Below are 22,661 nucleotides of genomic sequence, written 5' to 3' on the forward strand. Positions count from 1 at the left end.
TGTGCAAAACCGCAAGTATTTCTTAATATACAGCTTCGTGATAATCCACATAACTATTAAGGCAGCAATGCTTAATGGATAAGGCCTGAGAAAGAGTTTAGAAAGGTCCTAGTTTATAGGACCTTTCCTATAAAGGACCTTCCTAGTTTATAGGACCTTTCTTTTCCTTTAGAAAGAGTTTATAAAGGAGATATTCTTTATGACCTTGAAAAAAGGCTTTCCTAGCTTCACTTCTCTTCCTGTGCTTTTTCTCCCTTTTCATTATTGGAGATCACTGCACCATAGATCTTCAGCTTCAAACCAGCCATTGACGTAATACAAAGAACTAACAATCATAATCATTTGAGTAACAATAACCTCTCTTTTTCCTCTCTCTCTTCTTTTACCTTCCTCTCCTCTCCACAGATACCTTAAAATAGGCAAAAATAAACTGAAGAGGCCTTAATGTGTGGGGCTTGAAGTGTGTTGACTAGCAGCTAATATCTTGTAGTTTTAATTATTGTGTCTATCGTGTCTTTTGTTATATTTTCCTTCTCTGGTAAAGTAACCTGACACAAATTTCTGTAGAAATGCAACAGTCTGTCAACATTGCTCTTAGATTAACATGCGGAGTTTCTGTGCCCGCAGTGCTTACCTTTATGCAACCCAATCTCCAAAGTAAAATCCTACTTGTTAGAAGTCTTTCAAAAAGACAAAAGGTGTCTGAGGTTAAAGTCCTTGCATTAAACAGATACTGGCCTTAACTACAGTGTTTCTCCTGAATATCTTTGCTTAATTAATTTAAAATGTATAAAATAGCATGAAACCAAAAAGCTGTGAGAAAGTGTCTTTAGCCTAGGGTCAAAATTCATATTTTATCTTTTGTTTCTCTCTATTAAAGGACACCACTACCGTATTTCTGTGTTTTCTTTTGATTTTTGTCTGGATATATTCAGACAAAAATCTTCTTGCCTTCAAAGTCATCTGTGGGCAGATTTTTTGGCTGAGGCAGCCTGTGCTCATGCTCTTCTCAATCTCATCAGGGCCTGGATCCTGAAGTCTATTCCTGAGCACAGAGCCAAACAAAGGACTGTGCTCAGCCATTGTGGTGCTAAGGGAGAGAGCATCGACTGACCAGAGATGGAGCAACAAGTAACACAGGTTTGGTAACAAACCTGCAAGGAGCTGCAGGGTTGGGGTGGGCATGGGGCAGGCAAGAGCTGGAGAGCAGCTCACAGAGGTGTGTTACAGGTGGTAGAAAGCCCAGGCAGCTAAGGCTGTTGGAAGTGGTTGTTCAGCCTAGGAGAAGCTTTGGAGAAAGAAGAAAGCACAGAGGACTGGGGGTCAGAGGAGATGGGGATCTCACTTCCCAGGACCCAGAGCAGCTGAGGTGTGAGGTGGAGTGGGGTCTGTAATGACTGACTGCCAGCTGAGCTGAGGAGAGGACACCTCTGGGGAGAGGGGCAGGAGGATTTGAGGGGATGAGAAGGCATGCTTGTAGCATGGGACTGATCTGAACACTTCTGATCTGAACAACCAGGACCTGTGGAGGAAAATTGTACCAGACAGCCTCCACATGGACCTGCACTGGTCATTCTCATTCTCCTCATCTCAGCTACACCACCACTTTTGCTTTATGGAGCAATATAGAACTTCTATAGGCAGATAAAAATCGAGGAAAGGATAAGGTCCCTTTAGTTTTGCTACAGTAGTTTGTTATGTTTGATACCCTGACATGAAGGGTAAATGGCTTCTCACTGAAGTCATCATGCTGGCTGGAGGTCCCCAGGTGAAAAGACTTTTTTGTGTGTATGAAAATGAAGCTTCTGACCTAAAACCTTTAAAGAATCTTGCAGGTATATGAAACAAATTCAAATTTCTGTTTCTATGAGATAATCCCCTGGTACTAATGACTGAGGTCTATAATTTATTCAGCAAAATGCCCCAACTCCTTCTTCCTGGGGTTTCAGGGCTTTGGGAGTTTTTTATCTTTTTTATTCTTTTAGATTTGATAATCCTATTTAACCCTCCTGCAAATGGGACCCCAGGGAGAGCTTTTCAGTTACACACAATTAGTTTTATAAGCAGTGTTATTAAATCATCCATTGGCTGTTTGGTATTTTTAAATTCCTTTATAAATAGCAATAGAGCCTTTTGTATGAAGAACAGAGGGTGGCATTATATGAAATCCTTTTAGACTCTAATAATAACTTTTCCTGCTTGTGCGTAAAGCTAAGAAATGAGCATTCATGTCTAAAATTTTGTTCAAAATCCTTTTCTCCACTCATCCTTTCTCCTCTTCACGATTTTCCCTCAGATGCATAAAATAAGACTTCATTGGATCCTGAGAGAAAAACAAGTTCACGAAGCAGGGCCAGCCCTGAGGAGTCTTGCTCGGTTGATGTCTCCCTGCCTAAAGATGAGAACTGTGCTCCCTTAACAGCGACCCCAGTGCCAGAGGGAGCATGTCAGAGGATCACAGCTCAGTCCAGCTGCTCTTGGACTCAAGGCCACAGAGCTGGAGGAGGGCCATGGCTGCTGCTGAATAAATTGAGGAGCTGTTGCCTGAACTGGGGCAGAAGGGAGGCAGGTGCTGGGAAGGAGCCTGCTGGGATGTCTGAGGAGCATGTGAGCCCCATGGTGTTCAGAGGGCAGCTCCTGAAGGGTGGTTGTAGTCAGGGGGGGTTGGTCTCTTTCTCCAGGCAGCAACTGACGGAGCAAGAGGTCACAGCCTCAAGTTGTGTCAAGGGAAATATAGGTTAGATATTAGGAAAAAGTTTTTCACAGAATGACTGATAAAGTACTGGAAGTGTCTGCCCGGGGAGGTGGTGGAGTCACCATCCCTGGATGTGTTTAAGAAAAGAGTAGATGTGGCACTCTGTACCATGGTTTGGCTGCGGTGTCAGGGTACAGGTTGGACTCAATGACCTTTAAAGTCTCTTCCAACCCAGTGATACTGTGAAGAGTGCAGGAATGGTGGGGTGAGAGCAGGCATCTGCCCACTCCAGACCCAGTCACTAGAGGAAATGGTGAGAAACAGGACAAGTGGAGGGTAGTATTTCTCCCTACTGCATTTTCAGTATCCAATCCTGTTTTATATGAAGCTGGTGGCTGTAGAAAAACCACCATATCCACTAGGCACTTCTTTTTTCTCTGTGAATTTGCCTGGTTTTCTTTTGCACCCGCGCATGATTTTTTTCTTCAGCAATATCCCATAACAACACATTCCCCAATTCCTCACTGTATGAAAGGGTAATTTTGTTTATTTTTAAACCCATTGCCTGATAACTTCATTTTTATGAGACAGACTGAGCAGTCATTGCATATTCACTTCCCCTTGTCACTCTGGATTCCTGTTGTTCTCAGGGTATTGTACTTGACAAGGCTGCATTTTAGATCTTGTACTGAATTTAACACAAACATAATGTTTAATCTCTGAAATTGTGGAGTAGAGTTGAATACTCTTCATCTTTGTCTGCTCTGCCAGGACTATTGTGCTGCCACCCCTATCCCTGCTAGGCCACTTCACTTACATTTTAAAACCTGGGATTTAGAATGGATATGTAAATTGACCTTTCAGTTCATGCAGTAACTCCTGACACATAGCTTTACAATTAAGTCTGAACAATAAATTTAAGATTTAAGATATAGGGTGTGTTCCTGTCCAACTTATGCTGAAAGGATCATAAGAATTTGATTTGAGAAAACTGAAATTAAAATTCAATTAAAAAACTAATCAGTGTTATTCTTTCTTTCTATGGAAGGTTCAGAAGCTTGTGTTAGTTTTGACTGTTCTTTTCAAATGAAGATTTATGTTTTTGAATTACATTCAAGATTCTCCAGCAAAAAAAAAAAAAAAAAGAAAAAATTTGAGAGCATATTCTTGTAAGTAGAATATGATTTCCACTGGTTTCCACTGCAACATCCACAGACTGCCCTCTTCTTAAAAGTGAGATAATTCTGTTTCTGGAAGCAATATCAGCAAACTACTTTTGCTTATGAACACAGTAAAAGGAATGTGCATTCATCTTTTTAACACACAGGATTTATAAATTAAGAGAAATGTATATAAAGACATTGCTCATTTCCTGGTATTTACTGAACCATTATCTTTTACCTCATGACCTCTTCCTCTGCTCTTCTTAATCATAAAAAACAAAACAAAAAAATCTTGAGAGATTCCAGTGGACAACATAATTTTGTTTATTTTGTTTAAAAATATATACTGTAAACTAAAAAAATAGATTATCTACATATATATATACATTGGCAAGAAATAGAAAATGGCACTTTTTGTACTAAGAATAATCACAAGTTATTTGAATATCCCATAGTGTCTGTAGATATTTATTGGCAACATGTCTTTCAAGAACAATGGTTATCACTCACACTAAACTAACATTTCCTTTACATATCTACAATTTTTCTAGGGCCTTGCCAGAGAATTTAACAGTTGGTGTCTCACACTAATGTGAAGAATATAATTTTCTACAGTCTGTTCCTGGGCATGGTGGGAAATATAATCCTTTGGTCTCTATTTTATTCCCATCTTTTCACAGGAAAACTTCATATCTATGACACAAACACAACAAAACAGCATAGCTTTATATCCTTGTTTGGTACAGCTGACCATAGCTGAACAAGCTGTTGGATGATGGAAAGCAGGATCCCTGGATTAGATGGGAATACAGCATTGCCATCTGCAGTTCTACATAATTTGTAGCTTTGTTATTTCCTAGGTCATTGACAGCTGGATCCCTTACTGAGCCCAGATATACTTTAGGAGCAGGTTTTTAGAGTCAGCTCAACACAACAAAATTGAGTTGCTCCTTTGGAACTGCTTAGTGTTTGTTTTCCCCACAGTTTAGGTTTACAGAAAGAATTTGTGAAAAACAGTTTTTCATGAAAAAATTACCTAATAAACGCTTGTCCACTCCTCCACATTTTTCTGTTCTCAGTAGGAAGAAAGATGGCTGGTGCCTCCTCCCATTTTCTCCCCTAGAAAATTCCACAAAGAACACCCCATAACATGTAGCTTGGTCTTGGCATCCAGCCTGCTGCCTGGAGCCTGGCTTGGGGAGTAGCACTTTACTCACATTTAAAAAAAACAACTTCCTTTTCCTTCCCTAAACCACTGCTTTCCAAAAAAAGCAAGTGAAACCTAAGAAACTGAACCCTTCCCCAAACCCAACCGGAGGGCTGGAACTTCTGGGGGGAATAATATGCCTTTTCTCTCCAATCTGGACTGTTATTAATTCAGAAATGTGTCACTGCACTGTGTCATTAAATGGCATGAAGCCTCTGCACTGCAAGATAAATGGCTTCCAACTTCACTGAAAAAAACCAGTATTTTTAGCATGAGTGACAGGTTTTCCTTGCCACTGCCCACCGTGGAAGGTGTCTGCCCCACTCAGGTGCCCTCAACCACGGGAACCATTGTTTTCATGGGTAGGTGGAATCGTAAAGCAACAGATGCACTCACAAATTTCATTTGCTCATTTGCTTAAGAAACACCTATTCAGAGGATAGAAGGATGAAGGAAGGTGAGGGGAGGTTTTCTGCCTACAACTTCAAAGTAAAATGGAACTGGCTGACACAGCTGTTTTCTACACAAAGAAATTAGGAAACCTGGAAACAGAGGGTCATTTAAGGCAAGGACCAGCGGCTGGTATTTTTCCTCGTCTCCTCCCAAGGAGCTGTTAATCTCATCTCACTTTGAAGAAACCCAAGAAAGTATGTGTGCAGGCTCATGGGAAAGCTGTTCTCTCTTGACAGGGTGGGAGGAAAAGAAAAAAGGTCAAGAACAGAGCATGTTTACCTAAGCCATGTGCTCCAAGCTGTGTGTTGCTGTTGAGTGCAGCTGCTTTCACTCTGAGCTGGCATTTTGTGGTTTTGAATACTAGACCACTAAATAAAATATGGGGTTTTAATACCTTTTTTTTTTAAATATATCCAGTGTGGGCTGCTAAAGTAAACAGCATATTGCACGAGTGCACATTTCATTCATATGAGCAGAAGCTTAAAGCAAAAATGGGAGTGCAATTAGCAACCAGCAGTCAAAGGCCTGGAATACAGCACAACTACAGGCAGATATAAATTTCCTTTTAAAGAAATATACTTGGAGGACGTGTTGCATAATTCTGCAAGCTAAGGAGAACACTGACTCACTGAGTCAATATTTGCTAAATTTGCTGGGCCAAATTCAACTCTTGTTCATGACAGAAAAAGCTTTCAGAGCAAAGAAAGGGCCTGGCCATGAGAGTTACAGGCAACAGCCTCAGGTCCCTGGGCCCTTCTCTTCCTGAGACCATGACCACTGACTACCTTCTTGGGATGGATTTTCCTTCAGCTTCAATGGCTTTAGACAACATGTCCTTTATATTTGATATTCGGTAGACTTTGCCATTAGGAATTGGTGCTTCTGGTAGCTTTTCGCACTCTTTTGACTAGTATTCATAACAGAAAAATACAGGACTGAACAAAGAAATTAATACATGTCCTTTTGAAAAAGAAAGTAAACACACATTTACTAAAGATAAGAAATTAAGATGTGGAAGAAAAGGATGGAAGCACAGACTCATCTTCAGAAACAGATGCAAGCTGAGTTGCTTAACTGTTGCAGCCAGGTTAACAAAAGAGGGGAAAAAGTGAAAGGAAAAGAGTTTTAAAATATGACTTAACAGGGCTTTAAGCAAGGGAGCATGGCCTGCTGGGATGCATGAAAAGCAGATAGGAAGACAATCTAGTGAAGCTGAAAGATTTGCTTTGTGAACTCCTCTGGTATTTCAGCTCTGAGGGAGCAAAACAATGTATTTCCCTGAGGTTTTAAGTCGATCTGGTGTGTGGCCTCTTGAACCACTACAAAATCCTGTTCAGGTTTCACAGTCAGCTAAGAGCAGGGTCTAAGGTAGAAGCAGAAGCAGTCTAGGAGACTTAAAAAAATTCTCAGCGAGTTTGTATTAGTTCTTAATATTTTATATTCTAATATTTGCATGTGTTTTTTTACCTTTAAAGATGTCTATTAATATATTTTATACCTTTTCCTTACCTAGCAGCACACAAGAGTAAGACAACCTACTTTCTCATCTTTCAGAGCTTCACTACCTGCAGGAGGAAGGACAAGCTGGCTCTGCACTGAAGTGCAGATCATGAGAGAAATTTATGTGTTCTCTGCACCTCTTCTTAAAACTGTGTGGGGAAACATATAAAATTGGTGCTGGTGCCTGAAACAACAGGGAGCTTTGATAATCTGACTCCTTTTTCTTCACCTTTCCTTGATCAGCAACAGCAAATTGTGCTCTGTGGACTGAATTCCTCACTGTCTTGCAAATCAAGGGCGTCGTCTGATAACTTGCCCGCATGCTAATTCAGAAAATGCCCAGATAATGGAGGACCTTCTGGTGAATGAATTTACCTAATATCCAGAAAAGTACTCCTTCCTCAGCCTCCTTCCTGAGATATGGGTACATTGGAAAAGCTTAATGAAGGTAGAAAAGAAAAAGGTTAGAGGAAAGAAGAGGGGAAGAAAAATGTCTAAATGTAGTTTTATTTTAGAATGGCAAAACCTCCCTTAGCAGAAATGAACTAAGATAACAGAGGAAGTGCAGTTTCTGGACTGAAGTAGTGTTTTGTGCTACTCCTGAAAGAATTTGGCTTTGTCTTGTCAACTACAAGTGATGGCAGAATGCCAATTCTCTTTTCAACTGGTTGTCTTGAGTATTTGCTGATGTTTCTGAATGAATGTTGATCAAAGGAGCTCAAAATGGATTTAACCTTGTAAATCTACCACTTAACTAAAAATATATTTAATACATTAAAAATTATATTAAAAAATTTGGTCAGCCTGTAACTATTATTCAGCCTGTATTTTCTGTACTTATAATAAGCTACTCAGTTTTTGGAAGATTTTTAATGATAGCATCTAAGCAGGGTTCTTTTTAGAACATATGACTAGTTATAATTAATTCTTCCATAAATAAATTAATCTTAAAAGCACTCCACTATAAAAGCACTGTTAACTTTTTTTTAAGAAAATAATAGCCATCTTCCATACCCAGTGAGGTAGAAGAAAACAATCAATAGATGTGAGTATGAATTGTTTCCAGTCCTTGTACCTACAAAGTCTTCTTCCCCCATGTACTTACCAAAAAGCAACAGGGAAGGACTACACAAATGATCAGATGGATCAGTGTGCATAAAGTAGGCTTCTGGAATTTTCTGGAATTTGCATTCAGCAGAATGTAGAAAAAAAATTGCAGAAATATAAACTAACAAAAATACGAAAAGAGACAAAACCCTGTTGAGTTACATCAATAAATAAATCAAAACCAAACACTTTTGAGATTGTAACTTCTGTCTCCCTTGAGTCTTTAAAACAGATAGCAGAAGCTGTTTGGAAAAGTGCAGCGCACACCTATTTTTTGAGTGTGTGCGGCACACACCTATTTTTCCAGGAACTGTTGAATTCCTGTTTGGTGAGACAATTAGATTAATTTTGTCCCAGATGAGGATAAAAGAATCTTAAAGGTTTTTTTGTAGGCTAACCTGCACCGAATAAATTAGAGTTGAGGGGTTTGAGCACCAAATACTAAAAGATTAAATATTTAGATTTTAACACTTCACTGAAAACAATGTAAACGAGGCTCCACGTCCTGAACTCATCCATGAATTTTTAAAACTGATCTCTGCCTAGAAGTCAGTGCAATCAGAAATAGCTCCTTTTAGAAAATACCCCATAGAATACAAGTCATTTTTGTTGACCTCATTAGTTTAATTCCCCATTCTTTTCTTATTTACTCAGAAGCCACTAGCATGCTCTGGAAATCTGTAGTTGAGAACCATAGGGCTAGACCCGACATCAGCTCAGTTAAAATAAACTTCATTCTGTTATGCTCTATAAGTATCTCTGAAATATAAATACACAAACTATATCTCTACACAGAGGTATAGTTTCCAAAAAAATATTTTGTCCATTACTCTTCCTCCATTTTGGAAAAGGCACTTGCTCTTAAAACCTCCATGCAATTCACAAGAATCAGAGTTCCAGTTAACTCTCGCCACTCTTTTGTCACTGGATTTTTCATTTTATCCAAGGCTGATTGCAGGTCTTGTAAGACGTCCCTGTAACCATCTCCATAATGGGCAGCCCAAGTGTAGAGAAAGTCATATGCAGGTTTCCACATCATCTGAAAATAAAGGGAAAAAAAAAGTGTCAGAAATTTAATTATTCAGAAAAAAAGTAGCTAAATAATTGAAAAGTCATAGAAAAGAAAAGAGAAAATAAGTGTTTAATCACTGGGCATGCTGAAATTCTTTATAAAAAGAGGCGTGTTGATATTAAATCTCCAGTAATCTTAATCACATTATTTCTATGAAACTCTCAAATTCTCAGAGAGGTAAATAATAGATAAATTCTTCATTCAGATGATTATCACCAAGTCAAAATATATCCTTATCTGAAACTATAAGTCAAATAACAAGAATGGAAGGAAAATACTTTTCATCTTTTGCAATGCATATGCCCATGTCTTAGGCTGGGGGTGTGTATTCTATTTGCCATCTGTTAGAGGTGAGGCAGTTATTGTCTGTTGATTGGGCAGTTTTCTTTATCTCTTCCACAACAAATCCTCCCTCCCTGGAGATGGTTTCTATTAGTGGGCCATTGAGTTTCACTGCCTGACTGATAAAATTACATCATCCCATTGTGAGAAGCTCCGCCCCAGGGGAGGAGCCAAGCATTCCTACCCGGATATAGTCTGAGATTTGGAGCACCAGAAACAGCTTTTTCCCCACTGGATTCTAAGAAGAACAGCTTTCTTCTCCACTGGATTCCCAGAGGAGGACCAGGCCCATTTACACCACCACAGGACCCTCAGAGGAAAACTACACCCTTCTACAGGATCACTGCTCCAACAGAACCACATTTATCACTCCAGGAGGACTGCAGCCTCCATTTAATAGGACTGCTACCAACACCCTGACCAACAGAGTGTCAGGTCTTATTCTGACTCTGTCAGTGTTTTTTTCTTTTTTATACTATTGCATCAGTATTTTTAATTTTCCTAGTAAAGAACTGTTCTTCCTATTCCCATATCTTTGCCTGAGAGCCTCTTAATTTCAAAATGATAATAATTTTGAGGGAGGGGATTTATGTTTTCCATTTCAAGGAAGGCTCCTGCCTTCCTTAGCAGACAGCTGTCTTTTCAAACCAAGACAACCCAGCAACAGTTTCCCTATTTGGTTGTGCTTTTGATGGTTACTACCCATTAATCAACATCCTACTGTCCCTCTACTCAGCCTGGAAATTTTAAAATTGCTTTTTACCTTTCAGAAATGTTTTCTGGCAACAGCAGCAGAAACCTTATCTGGCTACTGCCATAAAAGACAATAAAAGATGCTTCTAAAAGTATGTCAGCATCTTTAGGCTAAGGAGAATCTCCAACCTTTATTTTAGATATAGGGGCAACACTGTGGCAAAGGATGAGGGCAAGGCTGAGGTACTTAATGCCTTCCTTGCCTCAGGTTTAAATACCCAGATCAGCTGCTTTCTGGGTATCCATTCTGCTGAGCTGGAAAACAAGGATGGGGAGCAAAATGAAGTCCCTTTAATTAATTTAGATTGGATATTAGGAAAAAATAATTCAGTGAAAGGTAGGTCAGGCTGCTCAGGGAAGTGGTTGAGTCACCATCCCTGGGCATTTTTAAATCACACATAGGTAATAGGGACATTGTTTAGTGGTGGGCTTGACAGTGCTAGATCATCTGACTAGCTGATCTTAGAGGTCTTTTTCAACTGCAATGATTCTGTGATTCTAACATGATTTATCTGTAAACTCTATTTTTAAAAAGCACCCAAACATTCTAAAAGAGGCAAGTCAAAAGCTTTTATAAATTTTAATCAAGATATAAAATTTAATTTTTTTCCTGCAAGAAACAAAAGAAATTAAAAGATTATCAGTGCTTTTATGTTTTTCAAACTACAATTTATTTGGTTTATGCCAAACAAATGGAGCAGATCTATAGCAGGTGTAATTTGTCACTGGTCTAACAACATTAATTAAGTTATAGCAGCATGATTAAGGTACCAAGCTGGACTTTTATGTTTCAAACTGCTGAGTGAATTTGTTCAGCTAACAAACAAAATAATTATTTTTCCAGCTACTGCTTTTCCAAATGTTACTTGGGCAATCAAAATTCTGTTTTCCCTCTCCTTATTGGCAATAAATGTTTTGCAAACAGTAATTGAGTTAACAGTTGCAGGGATGATGCACAAATCCACAAAGAAACCCATGATTCTCCTGAAGGGTTCTGTCATTCACAGCTCTAACAGGAACATACTTATGCATAGCAATAAATGTATCTGGACTGATGACTCCACATTTTTATTTATATAAATACACACACACAAAAGTGATCAGGAAGTTGAGGTTTTTTTAGCATCTTTTCCTCTTTTATAAAAAAAAACAGTTTTTATGGTTGTGAAGGATAATTCTGAAGGAAATTGGTTATTTCCTCAATATTATCTTATTAATTTACAAAGAGTACACAACATCAAGCTTTATTTCTTTAATTTAAGCTTCATTTACTTGATGCCTGGAGGAACTGAGTAGGAGGAGAATTTCTTTGCTCATAGTTCTGAACTCTTCTCCATATTTTTGGGCTATCTTTCAGCCTACCCAATACTGATTTTGTCATTATTTCTGTAAACATTTCTCTCAAATTCTGCTGTCATACTCAAATGGAAAAAAAACCCTTAGACTTACAGCCCCAAAGTCTAATTAGTCTAGTCTAGTCTAAACTTACTGTCTCACAGTCTGATAAGTCTAGTTTCCACCTTGAGTTTAATAAAAAAGTGCCTGATGTCTCAGTGAATTTTCTCATTTTAGGTCTACAGGGGAGAAAGGTATCATCATTTTCCCAAATGAATGGTGCATAATATTTCTTTTAAGCAAGTCTATCTTAAGTCATAACCATAAGGTTACAGAAGGAGAAAAGTACATTGGTGGCAGGTGGGAAGAAGGAGATTGAAGAATTCTTTTGGGGCTTTTTTGGAGAGGCTAAGTTGAAAATAGGAGTTTTTTTAATGTACTACTGTAAATATTATATATTATAACATATTTTAATGAACAAAAGCAGATCACTACTGTTGCGTTTATGTTGGGACCAGAAAGTTTCTGTATTCTTATATTTATCTTGATAGCCAAAGTAACGAACAAGAGAAGCTGGTATTCCCAACAAGAGAAGCTGGTATCTCCTGAAATTCTGTTACTGACTATGCTCTTTCTGGGTCTCTTTCTTCATTTTCTTACATTCCTGTTAAAGCAGGGTATTTAAAGAATGAGGGTACACTTTTCTGTCGTCACTAGAATGTGACAAAACAACGAATAGGAAAAGATGTTATGCTTTGACCTATGCTGAAGATCAGTCTGACTTTGTAATAAGATAATTGGCTGAAATATCCTTTAATAAAAACCTTGGTTTCCTCTAATCATGCACAACTGATTTGTTTGTTTGGTTGGTTGTTTTTTTTTAATCTAAGACAAAATAAAAGAAAGAAAGAAGAAAAAGGAGAATGCAGGGATCAAAAGCTTTACAAACTGGTCACCACTGATGCATAATTAACTCAGCAGTAATCTACACTCTCATCACATTAAACTAGTACTGCAAACACAGCAGTGGTTCTAAGGCAGATTCTTCTCCCCATGCACATACTCTAATGCAATGGGTGAACTGAATTGCATTCAAAATTCCTAAATTGCGTCAAAGCAAAATCTCAGGCAAAACATTAAATCACTGCAGCATCCTGGTCAAGTCTCATCTCAGCTGTGCGCATGAGTTTTCCTTCTTTCCCACTCTCTTTGCTGAGTATGCAATAATGACACCTATGTCCTCAGCAAAGTGATTTGGAATTTACTGATGAAAAATGCTTCATAATCTATGCACCAATTGTAGGCACCTCAAGTTGCCTCTGTCATTATCTGCAAGAAAATTTCTCCCACCAAGAAAAATATGAAGTTTAAAAGCAGAAGTCTTTATTAACCAATCAATCCTCCTGATGATGGAACAATCTTTGGTGGGGAATGCACTAGTTAATATTTTCATATCATCCTCAATAACTAGTCAAAACTTACTAACCTCCCCCAGCTTTGCTGGGTTTCAGGTTTTAAAGCCAAAAACTACTATCAATTGAAAAGTTAGATGTCAGAAGAAAGCACTGATATCCACTAGAAAGTACTGAAATTTAGGTTAGATTCAGTGAACATTGAGGGTACTGAGTGATCACATGAGACACCAGTGCTAGAAACCTTGTGCTTTGAATTCACACCCATGTGGACAAGCACAATTAAAAAGCTCACCCAAAACCAATAAATCCTCCATAGGCCCAATATAATCTTTGAGAAAAAGACACAGAAATACAGCAAAATTCTGATCTTTGATGTTGAATGTTCTCTGAAAAAAATAGAGAGTACTGTATTGTAAGGTTTTAATTGTGATGAATTTGAACACACTGTTTTGCCAGCAGATATTGTCACTGAAAGGCAGAGAATTTTCTGTATGGTTTGCCATAAAAATCTCTCGAAAACAAATGAGTAGAGTGTATGAGGTAGAAGATAGGTTTCATGGAAAATCAAAACCCATTCAAAGCAAAGTGTTTATATAAAATGTTTCTTAATCTAAAAATAAATAGGCATGATGCTGGAAAAACAGTTATAAGATTGTTTTATTTATACCCTCTGTCAGCAAAGGGGAAACATTCCCAAATAACATGGAGACCAGCAGAGTTGTATATTGTTCATGTCAATAATTCCTTCTTGTAGAAAGCTGGGGGTTTGTTAGCCAAACAGAGAAAGCTTAATAACTAGAACAAAAGTGAAAGAAATCAGACAAGCCACTGCCTAACAGTAAAAAAGACAAAGCCAAGAGAGTAGACATGGGATTGGAAAGGCTGATAATTTTATGAGAAAAAAATTGGAGGAAGGTGCATCCAGACTGAAGTACCCAGAAAAGAAAACAAACTACACAAAATAGATCAAAGAGAAAAACTGGATCTCAGAAGGAAGCTGTGATTACAAACAACAATTATGGAGATAATTTTGTTGAAAAGTGCAGAAAGCACATGAGCAAACATGTATAATTTTGATCAAATATTGATTGGGGAGGGAGGGCAGAGCATTCAAAAGGAATAAGTGGTAGTAGTTCATGATTAGAGCAGAAATATCTTGATAGTTATCACCACGCAAATAAAAACAAGATGACAGATGCACTGGATTCAGACAGTGGAAAGGAAAGGTTTGGCAGGGAATAAGTAGAACCAGCTATGGGGAAATAGAAAAAGGAAGAAGAAATTATCTTGAGTAGTTGTGAACCTGTGAATGGGAAATAGCAATTCCTTTGGAACCAAGAGATGAGGGAGAGGGAATGCAGTCTGAATCATGTACAAAACCTGCAATAATCAGGGGATGATGGTCTAGGCAGAGGCAGAGTCAAGCCTGAATGTAAGCTCTCAAGTCAGAACGATCATTCAGCAATGCTCACAAAAAAGGGATTTTCAGAGTTAAAACCAGTCTGGAACCTAGAAGTCATTGGCACATAACTCTGTGGGAAAGAATGGAGCTACTGCATGCTTTGTGTTAGGGGATAGAGGGCAGGAAGTAACCTGCTTGTCCAGGCAGAGGTGTGCCAGGAGCAGAAGCTGACCCTCAGCTCAGAAAAGTGGACAAGGCTCCACCCCAAGTCTTGTGGCACATCTGATATTGCAAGGATGCCACAAGTACCTCCGGTCACCTCAAATGGCACTAGAGATTTCATTATGCACCTAAATTTCTCCTTAGATCTGTATGCACTAAAATAGATCTGAGACGATAAATTGGCTTTTATACAAAGCTCAAACTTCTGTACAAGAAGATACTTTACAAAGGAAAAAAAAAAATTATGATGTACCTGACAAACTCAAACTTAAAGCATAGATTTGCCACATTCATACATCAGAAGTAAAATTGGTGTCAGGGCTTCCAACCTCTTCTCATGCTACTTAAGCTAAATGATAAAAAGTGTTACACTGGCACAGAAAAGTATTAGTGATAGAAGTCAGCTTCCTTTTTGTGGACATAGCAAAAGCTGTGCAGAGTGTGATTAGAAGTGGCTCCTGCAAGGACCAGCTGGTCCTCCTCACTGTGTCTGAAATGACAGCAGAGGTGTGAGTGAGGACAAGTGGACAGGACAATAAAAAAGGATTGAACCCAGCCCTGAAGCTCAAGACAGGAGCTGAGACCTTCACTGGACAGTGCAAAAGGAAAGAAGCCTGCAAAACCAGGAAGAAGGAAGGTCCCTGGCTGTGTTTGTGCCCAGGAGGAAATGTGCATGCCCTGTTACACCAGCCCCTTACCTCCATGGCTACTGCTCCATTTTTCCCGTGGTGGGGCACTTCGTAAGCCTCTATTTGCTGCTTTGTGAGGCGGGCTAGCTTCTCTGCAAGCTCCCGCCAGCTCCTGCCAAGCTTGACAGCTGAAGTCAAGATGATGGTGTCCTGGGTAAGACGTGCCACTAATCCCTGGCAATCTATCTTCAAAAGTGCCTGCAACAATGATTTTCATTAGTGATTCTTCACCAGTAATTACAAACAGAACATTTTAATTCAATTTTATAGCACTATTCTGCGTTTCTTCGTAAACAGGAAGACTTTTTTTACTTTTGTGTTCTTACAAATATGTGGGTTTTTTTCCTACAAAATGGTGTTGCCAACACTTTCAGAGGAAAAATGCCCATGAGCTTAAGAAAAAAAAAAATCAAGCTGGCATTCAGCTGCTTCAGCATTCCAGTGTCAAGTGGGTCCTGCCAAGCTTCAAGATCCTGAAAGAAATCATACTTCTCCAACAAAAATATTTGGCAAAAAAAAATTAGTTTCTTAGAAGTATGACATGAGACTTCAACATTTAGTTAGAGCACTATTATACTAAGGTGTGGTCCTTAATCTAGGGCTTTATTTGGAAAATTACACATTGGCCAGCATCTTTTGATTTACTCCTCCCACAGAACTAATAATTTTTTTGACCATTAAGGAGAAATGCAAACATGAAACCATTCCCTCCTCCTTGCCAAAAGAGCATTTAAAGACACTCAAATTAAAATGGTTGAAGGAGTATAACCTTGATATGTAGATACATTGCATTCTTCTTTCTTTATTTGTTTGGATAAGAGCTAGTGGGAAAAATAAATGCTGGGTTTTTTCCTTCTCCTCAATTCACTCCAAAATATTCCACTGAAACTGTTGAGGTTTTCAGGAGAAGATCAAGATCAAAACACAGAAATTTTCCTTGTTTTTTAGATACTGATTTTTACTGACGTATCAAGGATTTCTGCAGAAATCAGACATACGTGTGATTTAATTTTAAAGTATTAACCAATGAAGTCCTCACAGCAAACAATAGAACTTTGGTAGACAGAGTAGCAAGAAACTGACTACAGTGTATTGTACAAAATTCCCCTAAACTGGAGACAAAGTTGTTCAGTTTGTGTTTGCTCTGATAAGCAAGAACCGTATAAAAGACAAAAAAAATGGAGATTTTTTTTAAAAGAAGTAACAGAAAATTCCACCCAAAAATTACATGGATGACATCTAGATTTATATCTAACTTGACAAGGACCTGTATTGGCCCTTCCTAGCAAAAATACATAAATCTCCCAAAACAGGACATTGAGCACCCTGGTCTAGTGAAAGGTGTCCTGCCCATGACAGGGTGGTTGGAATGAGATGATCTTTAAGGTCCCTTCCAACCCAAGCCATTCTATGTTTCTATAAGCTTAACCTAATTATGCCCCACTTTTTGCCTGTTTTGTAATGAACTCTGTTTAACTGTATTCAGTTAAAAGTGTGGACAATTTTCACATTTAGATCCCACTCTCCTTTTTGTAAAGAGATGTGACAGGCTTTGCTATACTTCATATTGGCTCAGTTTTATTCCACAAAGTTTGATGTTCTCTTAAGAATTCTAAGTGGCCACAGCTACCAAAACTTTCTGAATCCTGCTGAAATTTCTGTCAACACTACAAAGGGGTAGACTAGTTTTGAGAAGTAAACTCAGTGGAGGTTTACAGTTAAGGATAGTCAAACAGCATTAGATGAATAGCTACAATGTGAGTTTTTAAACATCCATTTTTGTAATACTTTATTTGCATATCAGAAATTTAATTATCTTCTGTCCCTTAATATGTTGGTCAAATTTTCTGTCAGAGCCAAGGAGAGTATTAAGTGACCATGAATTTCAAACTAATTTGCACACAGATCAGTAAGTAAATTAGGATTGTTAATAGTGCCACTTATTACCTGGAAATAATTATAATAAGCTTTTGATTCCCATTTGGTAGTATTTAGTCACAGAGAAGTTGTCCAATGGCTTACAAATGAGGTCCATGAAAAGACATACTGAAATACTTGCAAAATCCTTCTTAGGCCACTGCAGCATTGACTATGAAGTTGTAAGGTGTGGACAGAAAAATCTTGCCCTCAACATTTGGATCGAGATGTCCCTTTTAATTATATGAAGCTAAGCTAGACATGCAACTTACCACAGACAAATATCTATGTATATATATATCCAGATGTAGACATATAAATATAGACATAAATATAGATAGATATATAGACAGATAGATGACATCTATCTATATCTATGTATGTATAGGGGAATTTCCACAGTATAGTAATGTTACTTAATATTTCACAACAGGAATGTGAATTTCTCAGGAAAGCAATTTACCAAGACAAATGACAAAACATTTTCAATCATGGCTATTTAAAAACCAGAAAAGTCATCTTAGTCAACCTACTAAATGAACACAGTTCATGCAGCATTAATAGAAGACTGTTCAGAATGTATTGATCAAAGTATTATTCTTCATGAGAGTTTGAATGTATTTTCCACCTATTGGTGTCTACAACTTTTAGTAATATATTCAGGTTTATAAAGATCCTGCAAGGATACAGAATCATGTTTTCTTGTTCCTACATTACTAACAGTAATTTCTTGTCAATGCATTTCCAACAAGTCAGTTAGCTCATGCAATACTTACAACAATGAGTTCATAAAGAAATAGTCTTTTTTTTTTGTTAGCATGGCAGTCTTGCTTCATCTTTTTCACAACATGTGCAACTCTTTCTGATTCTTTATCAATATGTGCCTCATTAAAGTCATCCAAAGACATATGTGAGTATCCCAACACCTCAGCTAAAGCTCTCCAGTCATAAACACTCTCTGATACTGTAGACAGAACTATCGAGTAGATATAAGTCAGTTTTTTGAATGGCAATGCAATTTGTTCAACAAGATTCCTGGTTGTTAACTCACTATCAGCAGTGTCCATAGCTTGTTCTTTAGGAATCACTTTAATGTTTTTGCAATGTACAAGACCAATCTTTCTTCTGAGAACTCCCACGTACCACTCTTTCGTTTTAGTTTGTCCAATGGCTTTAACTTTGTCTTCACCAAGCAGTGCTATTGTGTCTCCTTTAAAATATTCCAGCAAATAGTCAATCTTATTCTGACGTAACACAGTTTTCAAGGCCACTCCATAAGTGTTGACACTCAAAGTTTTGTCTTGAAACTTTGGATATTTTATTGTTGGTATCAAAAGCCATGGTGCAGACTTGATTGCCTTGCGGTTTTGTAGGCGCTTTGGCCTATTAATAATTCCACTTAATTTTGGAGCTGGATCAGGAGTCGTAACATGGAACTGTGTTACTTGGCTACTTTTCAAGATTTTAATCTGAACAAGGAAAACAAAGAAATGCATCTCCCTGCATCCAAGCATGGAAAACAGGAATTGTTGGCGGACCATTTCACCAGTTTTCAACTCCTCCTTTTTAATATTTTTGCTTTGATCTTCCATTTTTACTTGAAAGTCTGGATCACAGGATATCAAAGAAATGTTTAGGTCTTGTGGTTTTTCAAGCAGAAATGTATGCTTTCCCCACAGCTGAAACACCACAGGAGGCATACTTTTCCCCCCCTTTTTTATATCACAAATCGTGAGTTTTCCTGGAATGTAGTTGTGACCAAAGACTGTAAAAACTGCCGTAAAAGATGGATGAATGTATTTGGGACCATAAATTCCAACTGAGACTGTTCTATGGACATAGTCCCACACGTTAGTTGCTGGAGGCTGGATTCTGCTTGCTTGTATGGCAATCACTGCATACATCACATGACTCAGGTCCGTTAGCTTTACTTGTATTGTATCTTGATAAATATAGCAATTCTCTAGCTTCTTAAAAGGTCCTTCTTTGTTGAGACTAAAAAAACACACAATATCACTCATAACTTGGCTGAATGGATCGCTCTTCACTTTAGCTGCAACTTTCACTTCTAGGAAAATGGCTTCACTTGTGTTGAGGTTGCTGAGTGTAAGTTCTATCAGAGGACTTACTGTGCTGGACAGCTCATTGTTGCATGACAATGGAGGGTTAAGGATAGCCTTTAAACCTACTTCTTGGAATTCTCCTGGTAATACATGACCCACAGGGACATGAATGTTGATATCTGAGTCAGGTAGCTGTACTGAGCCCCCTTCGTGATTCAGTTTACAAACTACATGAATGTCTGTAGCTTGTGTTTGTGCCCACCCAGGGCTGTGGCTCATGGCTTCCAAATCCAGGCAGGACCGGGTGAGCTGTCGGTGGCTCAGCCAAGCAATCTTGTAGGCTTCACGGTCATTCTGAAGCCATGTCATATCAGAAACTGTAGTTTTTTGAGGTGCTGTGTTGTGAGGATTAAATCTTTGGTTATCAACTATATCCAGGAAGTCAGAGACACTCTTGGATCGTCCAGATCTTCTTGTTGAGGTCTTTCTTAGGAGACAGTCAATATCTAGCTCATCACCTGAGGAATCCAAAGAGTCCCTATTGCTTGAAATTTTAGAGAACAAATAAGGTTTTTCCTTTAAGATAGAAAGACACTTATTATTTTCATTTCTATTGGAAGCAGCTATGTCATGTACAAAAGGGTTGGATCCTGACAGTTCATTCCAGAAAGGATTAGTCTTGGAAACAGATTGTGCATGTTTGAATACACCAGGCCAGTCAATATCCAAATCGAGTTTACTTTCATTGGCATCTGTTTAAAAGAAAAAAAGAAGCATTTTCTGAAGCACCGATACTTGAGATGTTGCATTCATGTCCAACTGATAGTTTGTTAAACTAAGAAGTGACTAAATTTTCCTCCTCAAATACACATAGATAATTTCAGTATTTCTCCTTCAGGTTTTTAAACAGTATCAAAATTGATTTAATTAAGAATCTTACTTAATAGAAAGACTGCTAACAAATTAGTGCTGAATAGCAAATTGGTGTTGAAGGATGTAAAGACACTTCTTTGTGGTGTTGATCTTTATTAACTCATATGATTATTAATTAGCATTGAGTATGATAAATTTCCATAAGATTCAAACCATTATATTCCATTAATCTTTGGCCTCTTACAAAATGGTGTGGACTTCTTTCCTTTGTGTCTGTCTCTTTGCAAAGATTAAACAACTAGTTTCATTTTTCAAACACTGCAGATGGTACAGATAAATGCATTATTTAAGATTCCTTTTCATGCTAGTACATGTGCATTTAATTGATAGCAGCACTCTTACAGTTTGTCTCCATGTGTGTGGAATTTGTTATACTAGCTTTGCATCAGAAAACAATCATTGATATAAATTATGAGACCTTGTACAACTTGAAGGTTGAGAAAATTGTTTGTGTGACTACTAACTTTCTGAGATTGCATTTAAATAGACAAATCCAGGTGCATAAATTATATTTATATATGTTTTCTAATAAAAATCTCATTATTAGTAGAAATAATTATTTTTTCTGAAGAAGAGACATCCTTATATTTTGTATTAAGAATTGTTCAGAGAAGCTGGTTTACAGTTGATTGTGACTCACCCTTCTTGCAATGGAATATCTGCAATTTTTTATGCTAAGGGTTTCTATTACTTCATTTTGCCATTTTTTTCCTATATATAGAGGCTATACTATCCCTTCTTTATATATTCTTGCAAAGAGTTTAAATTTTAGAGGGAAAAGGCATTATGTCTATTTTTTTTCACCATATCTATAGCTTACATTATCACACCTTCCATAGTACTTTCCATTTCCAAGATTATTCTATACTGCTCAAATGCAAGCATGACAGTGCATACAGCCACAAAAAGAAAAAAAAAGAATTAAATGTTCATACTTCTCTTTTTGTTTCCTTTTTCAAAATGTAATAAAAAGCCAAAACCGTGACATCTTTCCATGGTTCTGGAAAATTCCCAGTTTGGAAGAACCAAGGTGGAATTTACTTGTTTGCCAGGTGCCTATCTACAAAGCTCTAACACTGCTTGACAAGAGCCTTCCCGGTGAGCTGCCAGGGGGATTGAGCCCAGGGGCAGCTCCTTATCCTGGAGCACTTTGTCTTAACCAGGATCACCAGAGGGGCACATGCTGCTCAAGCACCACTGAAAAGTTCTTTTGTCTCTGCCCATAGGCCAAAATCTTTCCTTGTGCTGTGATATTATTACAGTCAGATCAGTATGGCATATTAAAAATATAGATTAATTAAGCCCAAAATAAGCATAAAGGTTTTGTTTGGGTTTTTTTCCCCATCCTAAAGGGCATGTTTCTACAGGAAAAATATAAGCAGAAAACTCTGTCAGAGCCTGAGTCACTAGGACCGACGCTTTCTCATGCCAAGAGCATGAGAAAGCACAACAGCACAATTACTGGGGTGCAGCATGCCAGCAAAGAAATAATTCCTGCTCCATAACTTACACAACAAGTGTCAGGCTAGCTGTTATATCTGCTACTGGACAAGAAGCTAAGAAAATGCCTATCTTGTAGAGGGCAAAGTTTTCTCAGCTTTGGGGTTAAAATAGCACAGAGATTAAATCAACTTTTCCAAGACTCCGGTTTTTAAATTGAGCTAACCTCAAAATTAACCTGCCTTCATGGTCTTAAAACCCTAAATTAATCTAGTTTGGCTAAGAACTTCCTCCTCTCTTCCCTACCTTGACCCCCAGTAAACTTACTCTAAGTAGTATTTGTTAATGTTACATTAAGGATTTCAACTCTTCCTCCCAGCCTGCCTGACCCAGAGTTTTGCAGAAATAAAGACTTTAGCTGGAGAGCCTTAGTAGAGAAAATAGCAGAAGAGCCATACTGTAGCTGTCTGAGGGTGCCTGGTCATCCACATCAATCAAAGTCCCCTCTGACCGACTTCGTGGAATCTCTCCACTGCTTAGGGAGTCAGTTCCACTACTGGAAGAATTTTCCTCCTAGAAGACAGTCAAGCATATAAAACATCAGCAAGTATGCAATTTGGAAAAGGGGAATCTGTTGAAGAAAAATTGAGCTTGCTCCTGTAGAATGACATGAAAAAAAATTGAAGGTTAGATGATGAGTAAATTTATGAACTTTGCCCAAGAGCATCACAATCATAAGTCTTATGATTGTATGTACATCAAACCCAGCAGATGCTACAGCTGCAGTACAACATGACATCCCAGCCCATAGTGTAATCCAATAACTCACAAATTTAAGTGTCTTGCAATTGGAACTGGGCCAATTATGCAATAGCTTCCACTCAGGTCTTGAATAAAATATTTTTTAAAAAATAAAATAGACATCCTACCTCCCGTTTTCAGGTAAGTTTGAG

General features: G+C 38.0%; 1 protein-coding gene across 1 annotated transcript in view; it reads right to left on the reverse strand.

The window, feature by feature from the left end:
• Nucleotides 1-4,158: 4,158 nt before the first annotated feature.
• The window catches only part of MACC1 (MET transcriptional regulator MACC1), a 38,039-nt gene continuing 19,536 nt past the window's right edge, over nt 4,159-22,661 (reverse strand). The window contains exons 2-5 of the mRNA XM_059487396.1: nt 22,167-22,281; nt 18,049-20,087; nt 15,365-15,553; nt 4,159-9,164 (exon numbers count right to left, since the gene is read on the reverse strand). Coding sequence (XP_059343379.1) covers nt 8,952-9,164; nt 15,365-15,553; nt 18,049-20,087; nt 22,167-22,281 — 2,556 coding nt within the window. The 3' untranslated portion in view covers nt 4,159-8,951. The remainder of the gene's footprint in view (nt 9,165-15,364; nt 15,554-18,048; nt 20,088-22,166; nt 22,282-22,661) is intronic.

This window comes from Ammospiza nelsoni, chromosome 1 (assembly GCF_027579445.1).
Source record: "Ammospiza nelsoni isolate bAmmNel1 chromosome 1, bAmmNel1.pri, whole genome shotgun sequence".
NCBI lineage: Eukaryota > Metazoa > Chordata > Aves > Passeriformes > Passerellidae > Ammospiza > Ammospiza nelsoni.